The 14,783-nt window shown below is 34.5% G+C and overlaps 1 protein-coding gene across 12 annotated transcripts in view; it reads left to right on the forward strand.

The window, feature by feature from the left end:
- Positions 1 to 14,783, forward strand: part of PPFIA2 (PTPRF interacting protein alpha 2) — a 324,459-nt gene that overhangs the window by 110,239 nt on the left and 199,437 nt on the right. For 3 of the 12 annotated variants that reach the window (XM_039386748.1, XM_039386749.1, XM_027747826.2), the window contains exon 1: positions 2,319 to 2,672. The exons of 8 other annotated variants lie outside the window; for them this stretch is intronic. In XM_039386748.1, the coding sequence (XP_039242682.1) occupies positions 2,592 to 2,672 (81 nt within the window). In that variant the 5' untranslated portion in view covers positions 2,319 to 2,591. Of the gene's footprint in view, positions 1 to 2,318; positions 2,673 to 14,783 lie in introns of those variants that run through there. One more of the 12 variants, XM_027747827.2, reaches the window with a different exon arrangement.

A 14,783-nucleotide genomic window follows, 5' to 3' on the forward strand; every position in this document is an offset into this window, starting at 1 on the left:
GAATCCTGCAAGAACATGGTGGTGGTCTGTTTTGCAGTGAGGTAAAAGAAAATTTATAGTCATTACTGGGAGCATTTCCTCATAAGGTAAAAGCTAGTGGAGAGATAGAACAACAGTTACAAACAATGCCATGCCTTCTGTGCAGATCTATACTGTATAGCCAGGGAGATGTGTTTATTGGAACTTAAATGCTGGGGGTGAGGGGGATTGGTTTTTTTGGTGGTGGCTTGGCAGTCATTTTTTTAAGTGCAAATTCCTCTACTCTAGGCAGGAAAGCCAAAACAGATAAAAGATGAGGAGCAGTATTTTAAAAAGCATTTTTCAAATAATGGGCAGCTAAGTCTTGGAGAACAGTTATTCCAGAAGAGTTCCCAGTGGAAGGCTGCAGCTAAAAGAAAATGTGCCATCCTAGAGGAACAAGTAAGGAACTAAGAAGTCTATATACAGCAATAGTGTTGTGATCGTGAAAGGCATTATTGAGACTGTGACTAGAGCAGTTAGGTTAAACTATGAACAAACTAGTTTAAGGCTTAGCACGTGGCAGTATAGGAAGATGAACTGAGGTTCCTATATCCCCCGTAGAAATAAGGATTAAAAGTTATGAAAGTTGAAGTAAGAGAAGTTCAAGCTAATAGGTACAGGTACAGTTATTTAGCAGTGAAAGTGCTTGTCTATTGAAGGAATTTATGTGGGATTTTGCACATGAATTCTTCAAATTATGCATTTGGTGAGGAAACTCCAAGGTAAATTTCTGTAATCTTTCAGGGCAAACCATCTTAATTGTCCATGAAAGAAACTGTATTTGTTGCACTTTGGAGAAATAGCATGTGTTTGGTAGGCACTGTAAAGAAAAAATTAACAGCTCGTAGTAAAAGGTTCTAGTCTCAGATTATCAACAGACTGGTACCTTTCATTTGACCAGTTGAGGGGCTTCTTTGTGAATACAAGCATCTAGGTTTTCTGGAAAAGAACTCAAAAAAGGGGACAATAAACTGTAATCTGAAATCTTAGTCTTAAGAAAATGTTCCAGGTGGAAGTTTTGCTTTGATTCTGTAAATTTTATACAAGTCATATCATGGTAATTATAAGAAATTGTTAGATATGACTAGGCCTAAGAGGATTTTTTCTCTTTGGCTTACAAAATATGATTACTGTAGTATGCACCACTCTGACATACACATTTAAACAGACAGACATCTCTGCATCTTTCCCAACTCCTTTCATAGTAATTTTACTTTAGAAGCTGTATTATCTTCGGTTGCTAAAAGCATTAAGATAAAACAGAATGAAAAACAGAGGCAGCCTGGAAACTCACCAGGCTTTTAGAATTTTGACAAGTTTCCTTTTGAAAGTACCATTTATTAAGTAGTTTCTCTGTCTCTCTTTTAAAAATTATGAACAAAATACAAAGTGCTTCACAGAACATGTAGAGTTAGTTTTGCAACCACTTTACAATTTTACCCTTTACTGAAACCCTAGTTTTCAATTTTTGTAAATGGAACACTTGTTCAAGTTCTTGGAATATTATGTTCCTTGGTGTCTTTGTGTAGTTCAAATGATCTGTGTGTGAAGAAAAGATGCAATGAATGCATTTTGGATTTTCAATGCAGGTGTTCACAAATATTATCAGCCTTAAAAGAATAACTTTAAAAACATGTGTAACTAATGAATTAAGGTGTAGGTCTGTAACTTTGTTAAGCGCAGTAAGTGTCAGAATAAAATTCCAACGTTATACTTAGTAATGTTAGGTAAACCTTTCCTAAAGGGGGATTCAGACTGAAGATGAGAAAAAAAGAATCGAAAAATAATGAGAAAAGAGAAATTTATAATGTGTATAATATTTAAACTGAGTATAGCTCTGTAAACAGCCTCACAAATATTTATTTCTCCCTATTTGTATTCAGTTGTAGCACCAAAAAAATAAAAATATAAAAATTGCTAATTTAGAGAGTAATACACAGTTCCTTTTTTTTCTAGACAAGACAGTCAAAACAAAAAAAAAAAGACACCTTTGTGTTATTTAAAGAAAGTTTGTATGTGTTAACATAACTGTCAGAAACTGAAATGATAAAATTATCATTGTTAACAAATGCAGCTATAAACTGAACACAAGGCATGCTTCAGGTTAGTCAGAAGAGGTCCTCTGTTTTACACTGTGCATGCTTGCTCAAAATGAAACTGTATGTTATTGGTTAACTGGGATGCTTAGCATAATCACTTTGCAAGGCTGTGGTGGAGGGAGGTGATTATCACTGAGAACAGATGGGCAGGTCCAAAGCATTGCCAGATTCTGCACAAGCTCCATATACTGTAGGTTCTAGCTCTCTTTTCTTTGGTATTTCTAATTTTTATTCATTGTGAATATTATAACAGGCTAGCTGAGCTAGAGGTCAGGGAGCAATGACCTCACAGTTTAGCTCGCAGATGTAGGAGTGAGGAATTCAAAGCGCTGTGACTGTACAACTGAATGGATGGGGTAGACTGAATTCTGTCCAATTGCCTTCCTAAATGTATAAAAGGATCTGTCTCCGAGCTTAGCACTCTACTCTGCATCTGTAGCTCTCTGTGGATTGTACTGTGTGTGACCAGAAATGATATTCTCGGATATGAACACTGTCTCTGCCTCTCCTAAAGTGCATCCTCCTAATGGGACTCGGTTTTATACTTTTCAGGTAAGTGAACTTTAATAAAACTGAAAGGATTTTAAATGACAGGTAAACTTTGAGTAAGAGTAGCTAATATGTTAAGAAGCTTATGTGTTCATTAATTTTGTATAGGTAGGAAAAAATATGTAAGAAATCAATATCATCACAGTGAGTTTGGTGCTTTAAAAACAAATCAGCATGTAAGTGCTCCTACACTAACACCAAATTACATTCATAATGATTTTGCTACTGATTGTCTTTCCCATCTTATAATTCATTAGATTTATAGTTCCTCACCTGGACCCACACCGTCTTTCTGTTTAGTTCAGATAAGCATTCTGTTAGCATTATCAGAAATTCCAAACTCATATTATACAATTTTAAAAACTTTGTATGTTGTACCTGTATGGATTTTTTAATACTAACCCTGAATGTAGTTTCATGCTGGCTGATGCTTAATTTGACTCATGTGAATACTAATTATACACGTGCAATTGATAGAACAGCAGTCTATTGTTAGGATTACTAAGGTTCTCAGTTTTAAGCCAAGTTTTGCCTCATTCAGGGAAATAAGCTTGTGTGCTTAGCTAAAGGTAAGAATGTATTATATGTTCTGTAAATTGCAAAGCAGTCTAATTACAAACATCTTTCAGTAGCACTTGATTATAAGCAGTCTTCAGTGCCTTGGCTCTGAAAAACTGTGTAATCCTACATTAAGATTTAACAATAATAAAAAAACCCTCACACACCCCCCTGCCCCAGATGGTCCTTACAGCACTTCGGCCCTGCAGGGCAATTCAAACACTCCACTACTTAAAGTGGCAACAGCCTTTTCAGCTCAGCCTCTGATACAGTTAGGATTTAAATAACCTTCCTGTTCCTGATTGTTTTACAGTTTTGTCTTTTTCATTACTTTATGCTATTTTAGAGTGATGTCTTTAATATGTAATAAACCCTGTGTATACTACTAGAGCAAGGAATCTGGAGCAATTAAAAGTTGATCATAAAATGCATGGCAAACTTATTTCATAAAATCCAGGTACCCCATTCCTTAGGTCCAATAACTGAATTTCATTCCTGCCTTCTTTTAGATCCATTGTTTTTAATTGTAGTGTCTTGCCCTTCTCACAGTGATGTCAAATGACAGTTGAGGGCTGTACAGAAAGAGTAGCATCCTCCCAACAGTGACGATCTGCTGATCCTGGCAGTGATTCAGAGACATGATTGCCCTAGGCCTGTTCCTCTACAGCATGACTACTTTTTTCACACACTGAATCTAAATATTCTGTACAGCATCCTGTAGCTATGCTCTTAAACACAGTTCCTGATGTCAGGTATTTTTTCTGAGTGTATCCAGTTGAAAAAGTCACAAAAATTAGGATGCTTGGTTGTGATACCAGTTTGAATATTTTATTCTGTGGTGTCTTATGAAAATAAGTACTAAGAGTAAAGTATATGTATTTTTACAGTATGTATTATTGCTACTGGCAATCTCTGTGATTACAGTAGACATTGTCCTACATACACAAAATTCTCTTTTAAAAATCATTTCTTCTGCTGATTTTTGAGCTGAGGGGTCACTAAATAAAAAGGAAAGCAGAACTCAATTTCCAGTTGCATTCTGGATACTTTAATGAACAACGTAGATTTAAATGACCTTGGAATGTAAATCTGCTAATTCCAGACAGTCTGAGTTTGTGTTCTAGAACAGCTTGGTGTTATCAGCGCTAAAAAAAATCTCTGAAAATTTAAAAAAAAATCAACCAAAGAAAGCCTGTATTGTCCTCTGATGCCCTTTTTCAATTATTTTTTCTATTTATTTATTCACATATGTGCAATATAAAGAGATGTGAAGCAACTTTCCAGTTCTTGCCTTGGCTTTGTCATTCTTTGCTTCCTAGGTTTTGACCACCATGTTTGTGGTAGTTTCTCTTTCCCTCTTGAGTTAATTCAGTTTTTGCTTGCAAATTTAATAATTGCTGAGAAGGACTTCATACAACTCTTGTTAATTATTTTGATCTGTTTTAAAGTATTTTCACCTTTTTTCTTTCCTACCCATATTATTGTTTCTATATGTTATGTTGAATCTGTTGGAGATGGAGAATCTCTTTTGTTTAAATAGCTTGCAAAGTTATGAAACAGCATAATAGTTCTTAATTTGAAATATGTACACTAGTATTTAACCTAAATGTGTGAAAATAATTGTAGTAAAAACAATTTTTAGCATGTTCAAAACTGAAGAAATACAAAATTTCTGAGATGAGGTCCTGAACGCTGACTGATGGTGGGTGATGTGTGATTAAGCTACTGAATTAACTGTACATTGATGTAATGATTAAACAGTTGAATTAATTGTACATTGATCCAATAACACGTTAGTTCTTTCAACAACAGAAATAGTACTGAAAGAAACACAAGGCATGTGTGCAAGTTGTAACTTTATTATCAGGATGTCACTGATGTTCTCAGGAAATAAGACCAAGTTGGACTCTAATGGCCAAGGAATCAGATTGACCATACAGGGGTGCATCTATCAGAGTGCTTGGGTGGAGGATAATCATAGTTAGTGTTTGACAGACTAACCTTCTGAAGATTTTTGGTGCTCCAATGTCTGCCTCTAATTAAATCAATATCTGAAACTATACAGAAGCTATGATATTCCTAGTACCTTTGTTCTGCTCAGGAAATTTGTCCTGAAATTCTGCAAATGTTAAAAGCATGATTTAGTTCAGTATGTTTCCTGAATGACCTGCTGTAATTCAAAGAAACTTAATCTTTGACCCCTACACTATGCTTGATTAAAGTTATTAAAATAGAAAACTATATGAGAAGAGCTCATATAAAGAAGTTATATATTGTATGAAAGGAAGGAGTTATAATGAACAAGGTTTAATTTTATAATAAGCAGGGCAATACCAAAGTTTAGTGCTTTGTGTTTCAGTATCTCCTTGTTTCATCTCAATTCACTCGTGCCAACCTTGGCAGACTTCTGCAGCTATATAACATAAAGCAGTGATTTTCTTTATTTTTGTATTCAAGATTGATAAAAATATAGTATTTTAGCTACTTGAGGTTTACCAGCAGTCCCACAGTGAGCGTGTACCTTTCATGAACATTGTAAACAGCAAAATCCAAGTAGTAACATTCTTTGTTCTCCGCTGGGTCATCTATTTAGCTGTATGTTTATGTGCATAAAATAATGATACAGGTAGAAAAGGTTGGATTAGAAAGGAGATATTTTTAACTTGATCATTGGTTATGAAATGAGAAATATTAATTCACTGAAAAATATTTTTATTTGGGCTGTTTTTATTGGGACCTTGAGGGTTGTTCTCTTTTTAATGACAGCATAGCACAAAGGAACTTAATTTTGAAATTTCGGATTTTGTTTTTGAAAGTTGTCTAATGCCGCCATGGTCACTTAAAAGCAACTTAGGTTTGTGTTGGTGTTTATCATATCCAGTAAATATTTCTTGTTTTCTTAAATTGGTTGTCTATAGTAATACATGGGAACACTAACTTGCGCAAAAGAACATTCAAAATATCATCACATTGTACATGATGTTTATTTCAACAGAATTTGAACTGAAAAAGCCTTTTTTTCCTCTCTTTCAGCATCTTTGCAAAAGAAAAAAACCTGAAATACTTCTATGAACAGTATTTTTAGCTCTTATAACTTTCAGTTATTAAGCTAAGCACATATCTAAAGCACAGATCTAAGCACAGACCCAAATGAGGACTAAAAGGAGTTGCCAATAGGTAGAACACAGGAGCCAGCCATGTGCAGTAGAGAGAGGAAAACATGCTTGAATTGCCTCTACACAAGGTCTCATGGATCTGGCTGAATCTTTATCTTTGGCATCAGCAGTATGTAGTAACAGTTTCCATAAATGTTAAACACAAACTTTCAAAGGCTTGGGAGCACTACTAGCCCATTTTATAGTCAGATGAGATTTGTCGTTTATAAATGTACTCTTAGGACAACTAGACTGTACTCCTTTTTTTGATAACAAATAGCGAAGTAAGGGCTGGTCTTTCCTGAAACCCAAGAAGGTTAAAGTAATTTTTTAAAGTTATCTAATGATCAGAAGGCCTCTGAAGAAATAAAATTACTTTCTTACAAAACCTGCAGAGAAATCCTAAAATATTCATATGACATGAAATTATAAATATACTATGAAGTACTGTAAAAGTGCATTGCTGATCAAAGGTTTGAAACAGGGTTATTGGGAAACTGGGAAATATTTCTATACATAAAACATATCTATCACCATGATACTGATTCCTACTGGTTTTTATTTCTTAGCAACTAAATGTTACATGCCAGTAATAGTGAGTTAACAGAATGCAAGCAAAAATGTTTCTTTCTGGTACACAGTGTGTTTTGAGCTGTGTGGGAAAAACCTCATATTCTACAAGAAATGCTAGATGCACTCATTCATTTTCCTATTAATTTCTATATTAATAGTTTAATTCATCTGTATACCTACCCAGAACTAGTTTTATACTGTCTGTTTCATTAATCTTATTTTCTTTCATGTATCTTATATGAAAATGAAACAAAAAGCTTTTCCTATAAGAGAAAGTATCTTGCTAGAATTTATAACTGTACTTATTAGCGTACATTTATCCTTAGATTATGCTTTGTGCAGGTGTGCCATGCTACTCTTGTTTAGTAGGCCGTAACTTTTCAACTATTTTGTTGCTTCACATATTTCAGTGCAATATAATTTAAGATCAAAGAAAAGAGCTTTTAAGTTTCTTTGCGGAAATATCCACTGCTATGAAAAAATATATTTCTTGTGATGGAGATGGATTATTAGTCACCTTGTATCTGATGTGATCACTCATATCACCACAAAATTCTTGTAAAATTCGATGACTGTTCCTACTCTATGCAGACTTAATTGCACATGTAGAAATATGCCATATATAACATGCAGAATAGTCAAAAATTTGTGTATATTTTCAGAGCTGTGTCACCTGGTCCATGGAAGAATTGTGGAATCTGATCTTACCTTGAACCCTTCGACTGGCTAAGCATGTAGGCAGCTCCTTTCAGCAGCCCTCTGCCAGGAGTGGAATTTCTCCCTTAGTTTTACCTAAATAAGGATTTTTCTCTTCTTACTTATCACACTGGCACAGTACATTTTTTGCACAAACATCATGTAAAAGTACTAGAGGCATGTTCTTTGTGAAAGCTGCAAGTCCATAACCAGTTGGTAACTCGTATCAGTAATGATGGTAAACATCACTGAAAAGCCAGCTATGACAGGAGTCCACTGAATAATTGGGTTTGTGTGCAACACGTTTTGGTGTAGATCATGTGAGTTGACTTCAGAAGCTTTGAAAGATGTGTTAGTGAATATAAATATGATGGCACAAAGGGTGTTAGTGAGCTAGTTTTTAAAGACTTCTGACATTTAACTGTGAGAGAAAATAGTAATGCTGGACAAGTGCTTTAACATGTAACAAAAAAAAAACTTTAAAAAATCTGGGCAGCATCAAAGGGAGGAGATAATAATAAAGTGATTTTCATTGCAGTTACCTTGGGAATATTTATAGCTGTGTAAGTGGGTTTTATATAATTTTGGAATTTAGGAATTTTGAGTAGTGTGAAAAATATGCTTACAGGCCCTTTTACTTAGGAATAAATGACAAATGGCAACAAAGGTTGGTCTTACATTGCATGGGAGTGTTATTTATTATTATTTACTATTATTATTCTGTGATATATATTTTTATTGCCTGTTTTATACACTAAAAGTGTGTTACTGTGAATTATTTAATGTGCCTTAGGTATCTAGAGAAATAATTTTATCTGCACAAGGGTTGGAGGGTTTTTTACATAATTCTGTTGTGCCAGAGAATTATGATTTGTGGCCATCAGAGCTCATGAAAGACAATGTCGGAACCATGCCCACGTCACATAGAGTATCTCTGAAAAGCTACTTGTTTTCTGGCTGTCTTCTGAGTTTTAGCTGGAATTGGGCTGCAGGGCTGCCCCACCACATACCCTCTTCCTGTTTAAAAATCAATAGTGCTGCATGGCCCCATATTTTCTGTAGTTTGTTTTTTCTAGCCAGTCAATAAGATGGTCTGATAGTTTTTATGAATATGTTGTTCTGCATGCAATGAACTGAGAAGGGTGACTCGACTCAATATTAACTGACTGTTTTGATCTATAGATACATTTGTATCCTCCTCTGGGTGGAAACACAGGTTGCTTACTGAAGAAATGAGAAACATTATGGTTCTAGTATTAGCCCAATTACCATGAATTTGGTAGTGAAAAACAGGAAAACTAATCCTTCTTGCCAAAGCCTCAAGTTGAAACTAAGCGTATACACATACACATGCTTTCCAAAAAAAAAAAAAGAATTACAAAAATAATTGAGCACAGAACTGTCTGTAGTATTTTTTTGTTGTAGAGACTTTGTAAATTATGTTGTTTACTCCAAAAATATGATAACTAGACCAAATGAAGAATCCAGGATCTTTAAATACACACAGAATAAAATAGAAAGATAGAGCTTGAAGTCTTTGTGCCTTAAGTAAATATTCATGTAGATTTTTCTTTTACTTGTCATACAAAAATATTTTGTCCACATAATAGCATTATTACACGTGTTGGAACTGAACAGTAGGCAAGCAGAGCAGTCAATGCACCTTTCCTATGCAGAATTCCTGTCATGCAGAATGTGACCAATTCTACTTTGCAATGTAATAAGGTAGAGTCAGAAAGTACCTTTCCTTTTTCTTCCAGAAGCACTGGGGCTAAACTAGAGCTGCTGTTTCTTTTGCAGTTGAGTGGATATGACCAATAAAAACAGGAGACCAGTAGGAGGAATAGCAATAGGAGTGCTTTCCTCCTATTCCAGAAATAGAATTATGGTACAGTTTCTGAATCATAGCTAAAAACCATATTTCTGGCTCTATTTCAGAAGTGCTTTCAGTGTTGGATTCTTTTACCATAATTTACATAGAAAAGAAATATACTTACATAGACAAAGAAATATACTGATATTTTCCAGACTAATAAGGATACTAAGGATTATTACACACTATAGTGTGTTGGTTTGATACTTGATGGTCTGTTCTCTTAGCTAAATACAAGCTGTATAGAGTTTCAGAATATAAGTTTTCCTTATAGGGAAAAACAGAACAATATAGGCATAGCCTGTTCTGAGAGCACAGACCGTGTCTCTGTAGATGAGTGTTGTGAACATCCTGTATAAATTGTGATGATAATCTATTGGAAATGGCATGGTTTTCCACTTGATGAATATTACCAATCTTGCTACACAGCACTGCAGAAGCTTTCCCATTCTTTTCTGGGAGGAGAGTGTAAGTAATTCGCTGATTTTATTGTAAATTTCAAATACATTCATAGTAGTTGCTTCAGATCTAGATCATACTTCCTCCTTCTTCTTGATTTGCTACACATTGAACCGAGTAAAGGACACTACCATCCTAGCACAGTATTAACTTTATTTTATATAAAGCATTTTGTCCTCAAGGTCTTTTTTTATGTTGTTTAGGAATTTGTAAGGCAGGAGGCTCTGTTGCCTGCCTGATATTCATGTAGCATTTGCTCATAGCGTCTTCATTACCAACAGCATCAGCTGATGATGTTGCAAGGTGGGAGATCTGAAAATTTCTTCTTTTTCTTCATCCATCTTAAAGAAATAAAACAAAGCAAGTGAAGCCAGAAAATGCAAATATACTTGACATGTTGAACGGTCCTATGATTGAAGGCAAGCAAAAAAGTGTATGATTTTAATGGTTTTAAATAAGTTCAGATGCAAATAAAGTTTTTGCTGTGGAACTTATGAGGAACTATACCTATACATATGTCTGACTTGGGGAAAGAATTAAAACATTAATCTAATTTTACCTTTATTCATAGGTTGTATTTTCAGTTGGAACGGAGCAGAGTTAATATACATCACATGATTTTTAATACTAGATTTCTTAGTAATGATTTCAGTAAATAAATTGCATTTTGCCTCAACTGTTCCTGTCTACTTCAATATCCAGTTGGTAGCTATGCTTAGCATAACATATATGGAGGACTTGGGAGCTAGGATTGTTTTGAAATGACAGCTGACATAGTTCAGTTGATATTGTGATTCACTCAAATATGTAAATGAGAAGATTATGGATTCAGTATTTCCATTGAAAGAATTAGAATACTGACTCATGGAAACTTAAGTAATCTGTTCATATTTTTTCACTAAGAGGAATTTTACAGTTCCACAAGAGGTCTTGTTCATATGAAATGTGTTATTCCTAGTGATAGGCCTAACAAAGTACAGACTGATTTTTTTTTAATTAAGTATTCCGCATGCATGGTGGTGGCACAGTGTGAGGAATGATTTTGCCTACACCATCAGCTATAACAGTGTTGGTACTGAGCAAAGCTCAGAAAAAGGGGGTGAGGAGATGCCAGTAGCACTGAAAAAGCATTGAGGGTGTGGTTACATATAGAGATATGGTTGTGCTATAAGCCGAACCAAAGTGTAAGGGAAGGTACTTGAACAGAATCTCTGTGTTTATGTTTCCATTAATAAGTACTGTGGCAGGATAAAAGTCAGTCTGTAGAGTAAAAGAGGAGGATCTAATATATCTGTGTCATCCATGTTTAGAGGCCAGGTGGAATAAGTCTAGTCAGGTCTCATTGGCTGAACATTCACAAATAGATGGAAAGCATCAGATTCACTCTCACAGTTTCATTTCACCAAGGAAGCACCCAGTGCAGGCACTCTGAAATCATGATGCAAACCGAAGTGAGTTGAGATAATGGGGAAATTTGCTTCAGATTGCCTGCCTGATAGAAAATAAAACACTAGTGTAGATTTGATTTCTGTAATGACAGGATCTAATTAACAGCATTTCAAAATAAAGGCCAAGTTCTGTCGCTCCCAAATCGCATTATGGGAAAGAGTGTTTCTCTGATAGAGTCCAGGAAGTTAAGTTGCCCCATGTTGAGCTAATCTTTGTCAATACTGATAAATGGATAATTATACTATTAAATAATAATTATTAATAAGTCTTATTAATTATAACAAATAGTTATTTGTCAACATAATTTGAAAATTTTATTGGCAAATTATATAATAAATATTGTAAAATTATATTGATAAAGACTGTTGACTCTCCAATGCCATACTGATTTCAGATGTATCTGTTCAATGCATACTATTTGTAGTGTGTTTTATTATTTTCTTGGGACTCTATTATTAAAATAAATATTATGTGGAGAAAATTATTATTAGGATCTTATATTTCTGAGCAAATAAAAGCTATTAATGTACAGTTTCAAGGAAATAAAGGAAAATTTTTTTTTACATTGTTATGGAAATTAGGAGTAGATAGACAGAAAATTATTCCAGGGTATTAAATGAGTCTCTGTTTCATGTAGTTGGGATGTAATTACATGTAGTTCCAGATGGACTCAGTGGATGGCTTTGATGTATCTCATAAGGTTTGAAAACATAATATGACCTCTGTTGACCTGAAGCCTTGGATGGCTTGTCTAACACTGTAATGAACAGTGAAGCATAAAGCTAAATATCTGCTAAATTGTGCTCAGCAAAAGAATGAAATCAGTAACTTACACTAAACACATGTATACAGGCATTTATTGCTTGAAGTAATGTCAGCATCAACTTTTGTGTCTTGAATAAAGCACATCAGCACATCTGATGACAGTAGTGCATATGTTCATCTCCTTAGGCTGGGAACATAGCTTGCTTGAGATGGTCTGGGAATTTTCAGATGGTCAGTTAAAGATACCAAAACATTTTGAAGTTTGGATAAACAAAGGGGTTGATATTAGAACTGAATTCAAAGTTCTCTTTCAGCTTCCAATTTAGTATCAGAAGAAACGCTCCTGTCTTCTTTCAGCAGATTTAACAGTCACCATCATGTTTCTCACATACCTAAAACTAACACAGCTCACATACAAATCTAAGTGAATGAAGAAAGAATGAGCAGATTTGGAACAATTTCAGACATTCAGAAACAGTTTGTTTGTTTAGTTTTGTTTTGTTTTTTTAAAATTTCAGATAATGGTATAAATCTCAATGCGTTTAACCAAACTATTTGTTAAGGAGCCAAGGAAATAAATCAGGTCAGTAGGGAGCACAAATACCAAACTAAAAGTTACCCATTAGACTCTGTCAATTCTGCACAGATCATCCCTCAAGAAACATTACTTTTTGTCTCTATTTTAAAATATAGTATCTTTCCAAGCACACATAAAGTTTCTCTATAGATATAATTTCTAAGAAATTTATGAGAATTCCTATAAATATGATGGGAAGCTGTAATGGCTTCATTATGGAGGAGTAGTGCTTTGAATTGTTTCTTGGAGTTGTGTTGCTGACGAGTAGTTGAATAGCTATCCTCTTTTAATCAGAGTAATTTTGGAAGCATCAGTCATGGTTTTTAGTTAAAGCTTAATTAAATCTTACATTTACCATAATATAATCATGTTTAGAACACAGTATAGCATCTTTTTATTTCTTTCTCGCTCTCTCTCTCTAAAGTAATTATTTGTTGTTGCATCCTTTTGAATAGTAAGGAAAAAAAATGTAAAAAGTTATATTGAGATTTTTTTTACTGTGTTCCTCTTTTTTTTAAGTGTGATTCAGTGACTGATATGCAGAATACAGCTGCTACTGAATGCAATAGAAACAAGTATATTTTCTTCCAATACAGTGCTCTAGCACAGCATAGCACATTTTTGGTGACTAGAAGGCAGACAATACTTACCTTAAGTAATATAAAAGCCTGTCCCAGTTTGTATGTACTCTCACTGTCTCACAGCTGTGCCAGTAAAGAAGTCATATCTGAAGTCAATAATGAGTCTCAGTTTCCTCAGTATTCACTATTCGCTGGCACAGATTCCACTGTTCCAGTTAAAGGAACTTAAGAAAAATGATTTTACTTTCCAGTGTCTCTCTAACATAAATAGATGTAAACTGACACAAAAATCTGCCTTTATCAAGAAAAAGAATCCATTCAGGTTTTGTGTAGCGAGTCCAGTAGTATTTGTTTTCTCTTAGCAAGGCAAAGTTTATATTTTCCTTTGCATTTTGTTTTACACTCTCACTACTGCATTTCAGACCCAACAGGTAGTGTACAGCACCTTTGGCATTTCCGGAATTAGAGCTATTGAGGATTATGTGCCAGGTGGGCTAGAATTGCAATGTTATTTGGCTGTTTGGATATTAAACGAATAGATCTACTTTTTACACTTAGCTCAGCATTAAAAAACTTCTTAGCCTGTTTTGCTACCTATGACAGATACCTTTATTTGGATTCTTTATGTAGTTCTTATTCATCTTCAACCCTTTTATTATGTGATTTTTCTAAAAACACCAAGCTTTGTGGTGAAGTTCCCCAGTAATGGTAACTTTTAGCCTATCTTACAGGGCATTTTGTTGTCATAGATTTTTAATAATTTCAAGTTACAGTTTAAAACCGCACACTTTTGTTTAGGTATTAGTATGAAGTGGTTGTCAATTCTCCTTTTGGGAGTTAGACAGCAGATAGGCTAAATAAATTAAATAAATTATGCAGAATTACACTCTTAAGCTCAGGGTAAATCAGTAGGGAATATGAGGGGAAAAAAATCCATACAAATGAAACAAAAAATCTCCCAACAAAAAAACTACTGTTGGAAGTTTCTCACAGTTCCCTACTTCCTTTCTTACCCTTCCAGGAACATCAATAGGACAACACTTCACAGATTGCATCTTAGTTCCCTATTTTGAGCAGCCCAACTCCATTGCGGGTTTGAAGCTCAGGCCAAATTTCATCCTCTTTCTCACCTTTGGCTTGTGAGGAGGTTCATAACAGGTCTCTGAAACCAACTCTCCCTCCATTACACATGATTTTTTATTATTCAAAGGCAATTTATAGGAGAACGCTTTGTCTTCTGGAAGCATTAAAGTATCAGTAAAGTATTAGCGTAAAATTTAATCTCTAATTAATCTCTAATTGTTTGTAAAACAACAGTGGAAAGACTAATCTTTTTCAACAAGTGGAGGATTTCATTAGGTTATTTAGTTTGAAATGCTCTTCCCTCTTCATATAAGCATCTTCTACTTAAGTGCAATATCATCTGTA

Source organism: Pipra filicauda, unplaced genomic scaffold, assembly GCF_003945595.2.
Source record: "Pipra filicauda isolate LSUMZ 115617 unplaced genomic scaffold, ASM394559v2 scaffold4_size7858003_pilon, whole genome shotgun sequence".
Lineage (NCBI taxonomy): Eukaryota > Metazoa > Chordata > Aves > Passeriformes > Pipridae > Pipra > Pipra filicauda.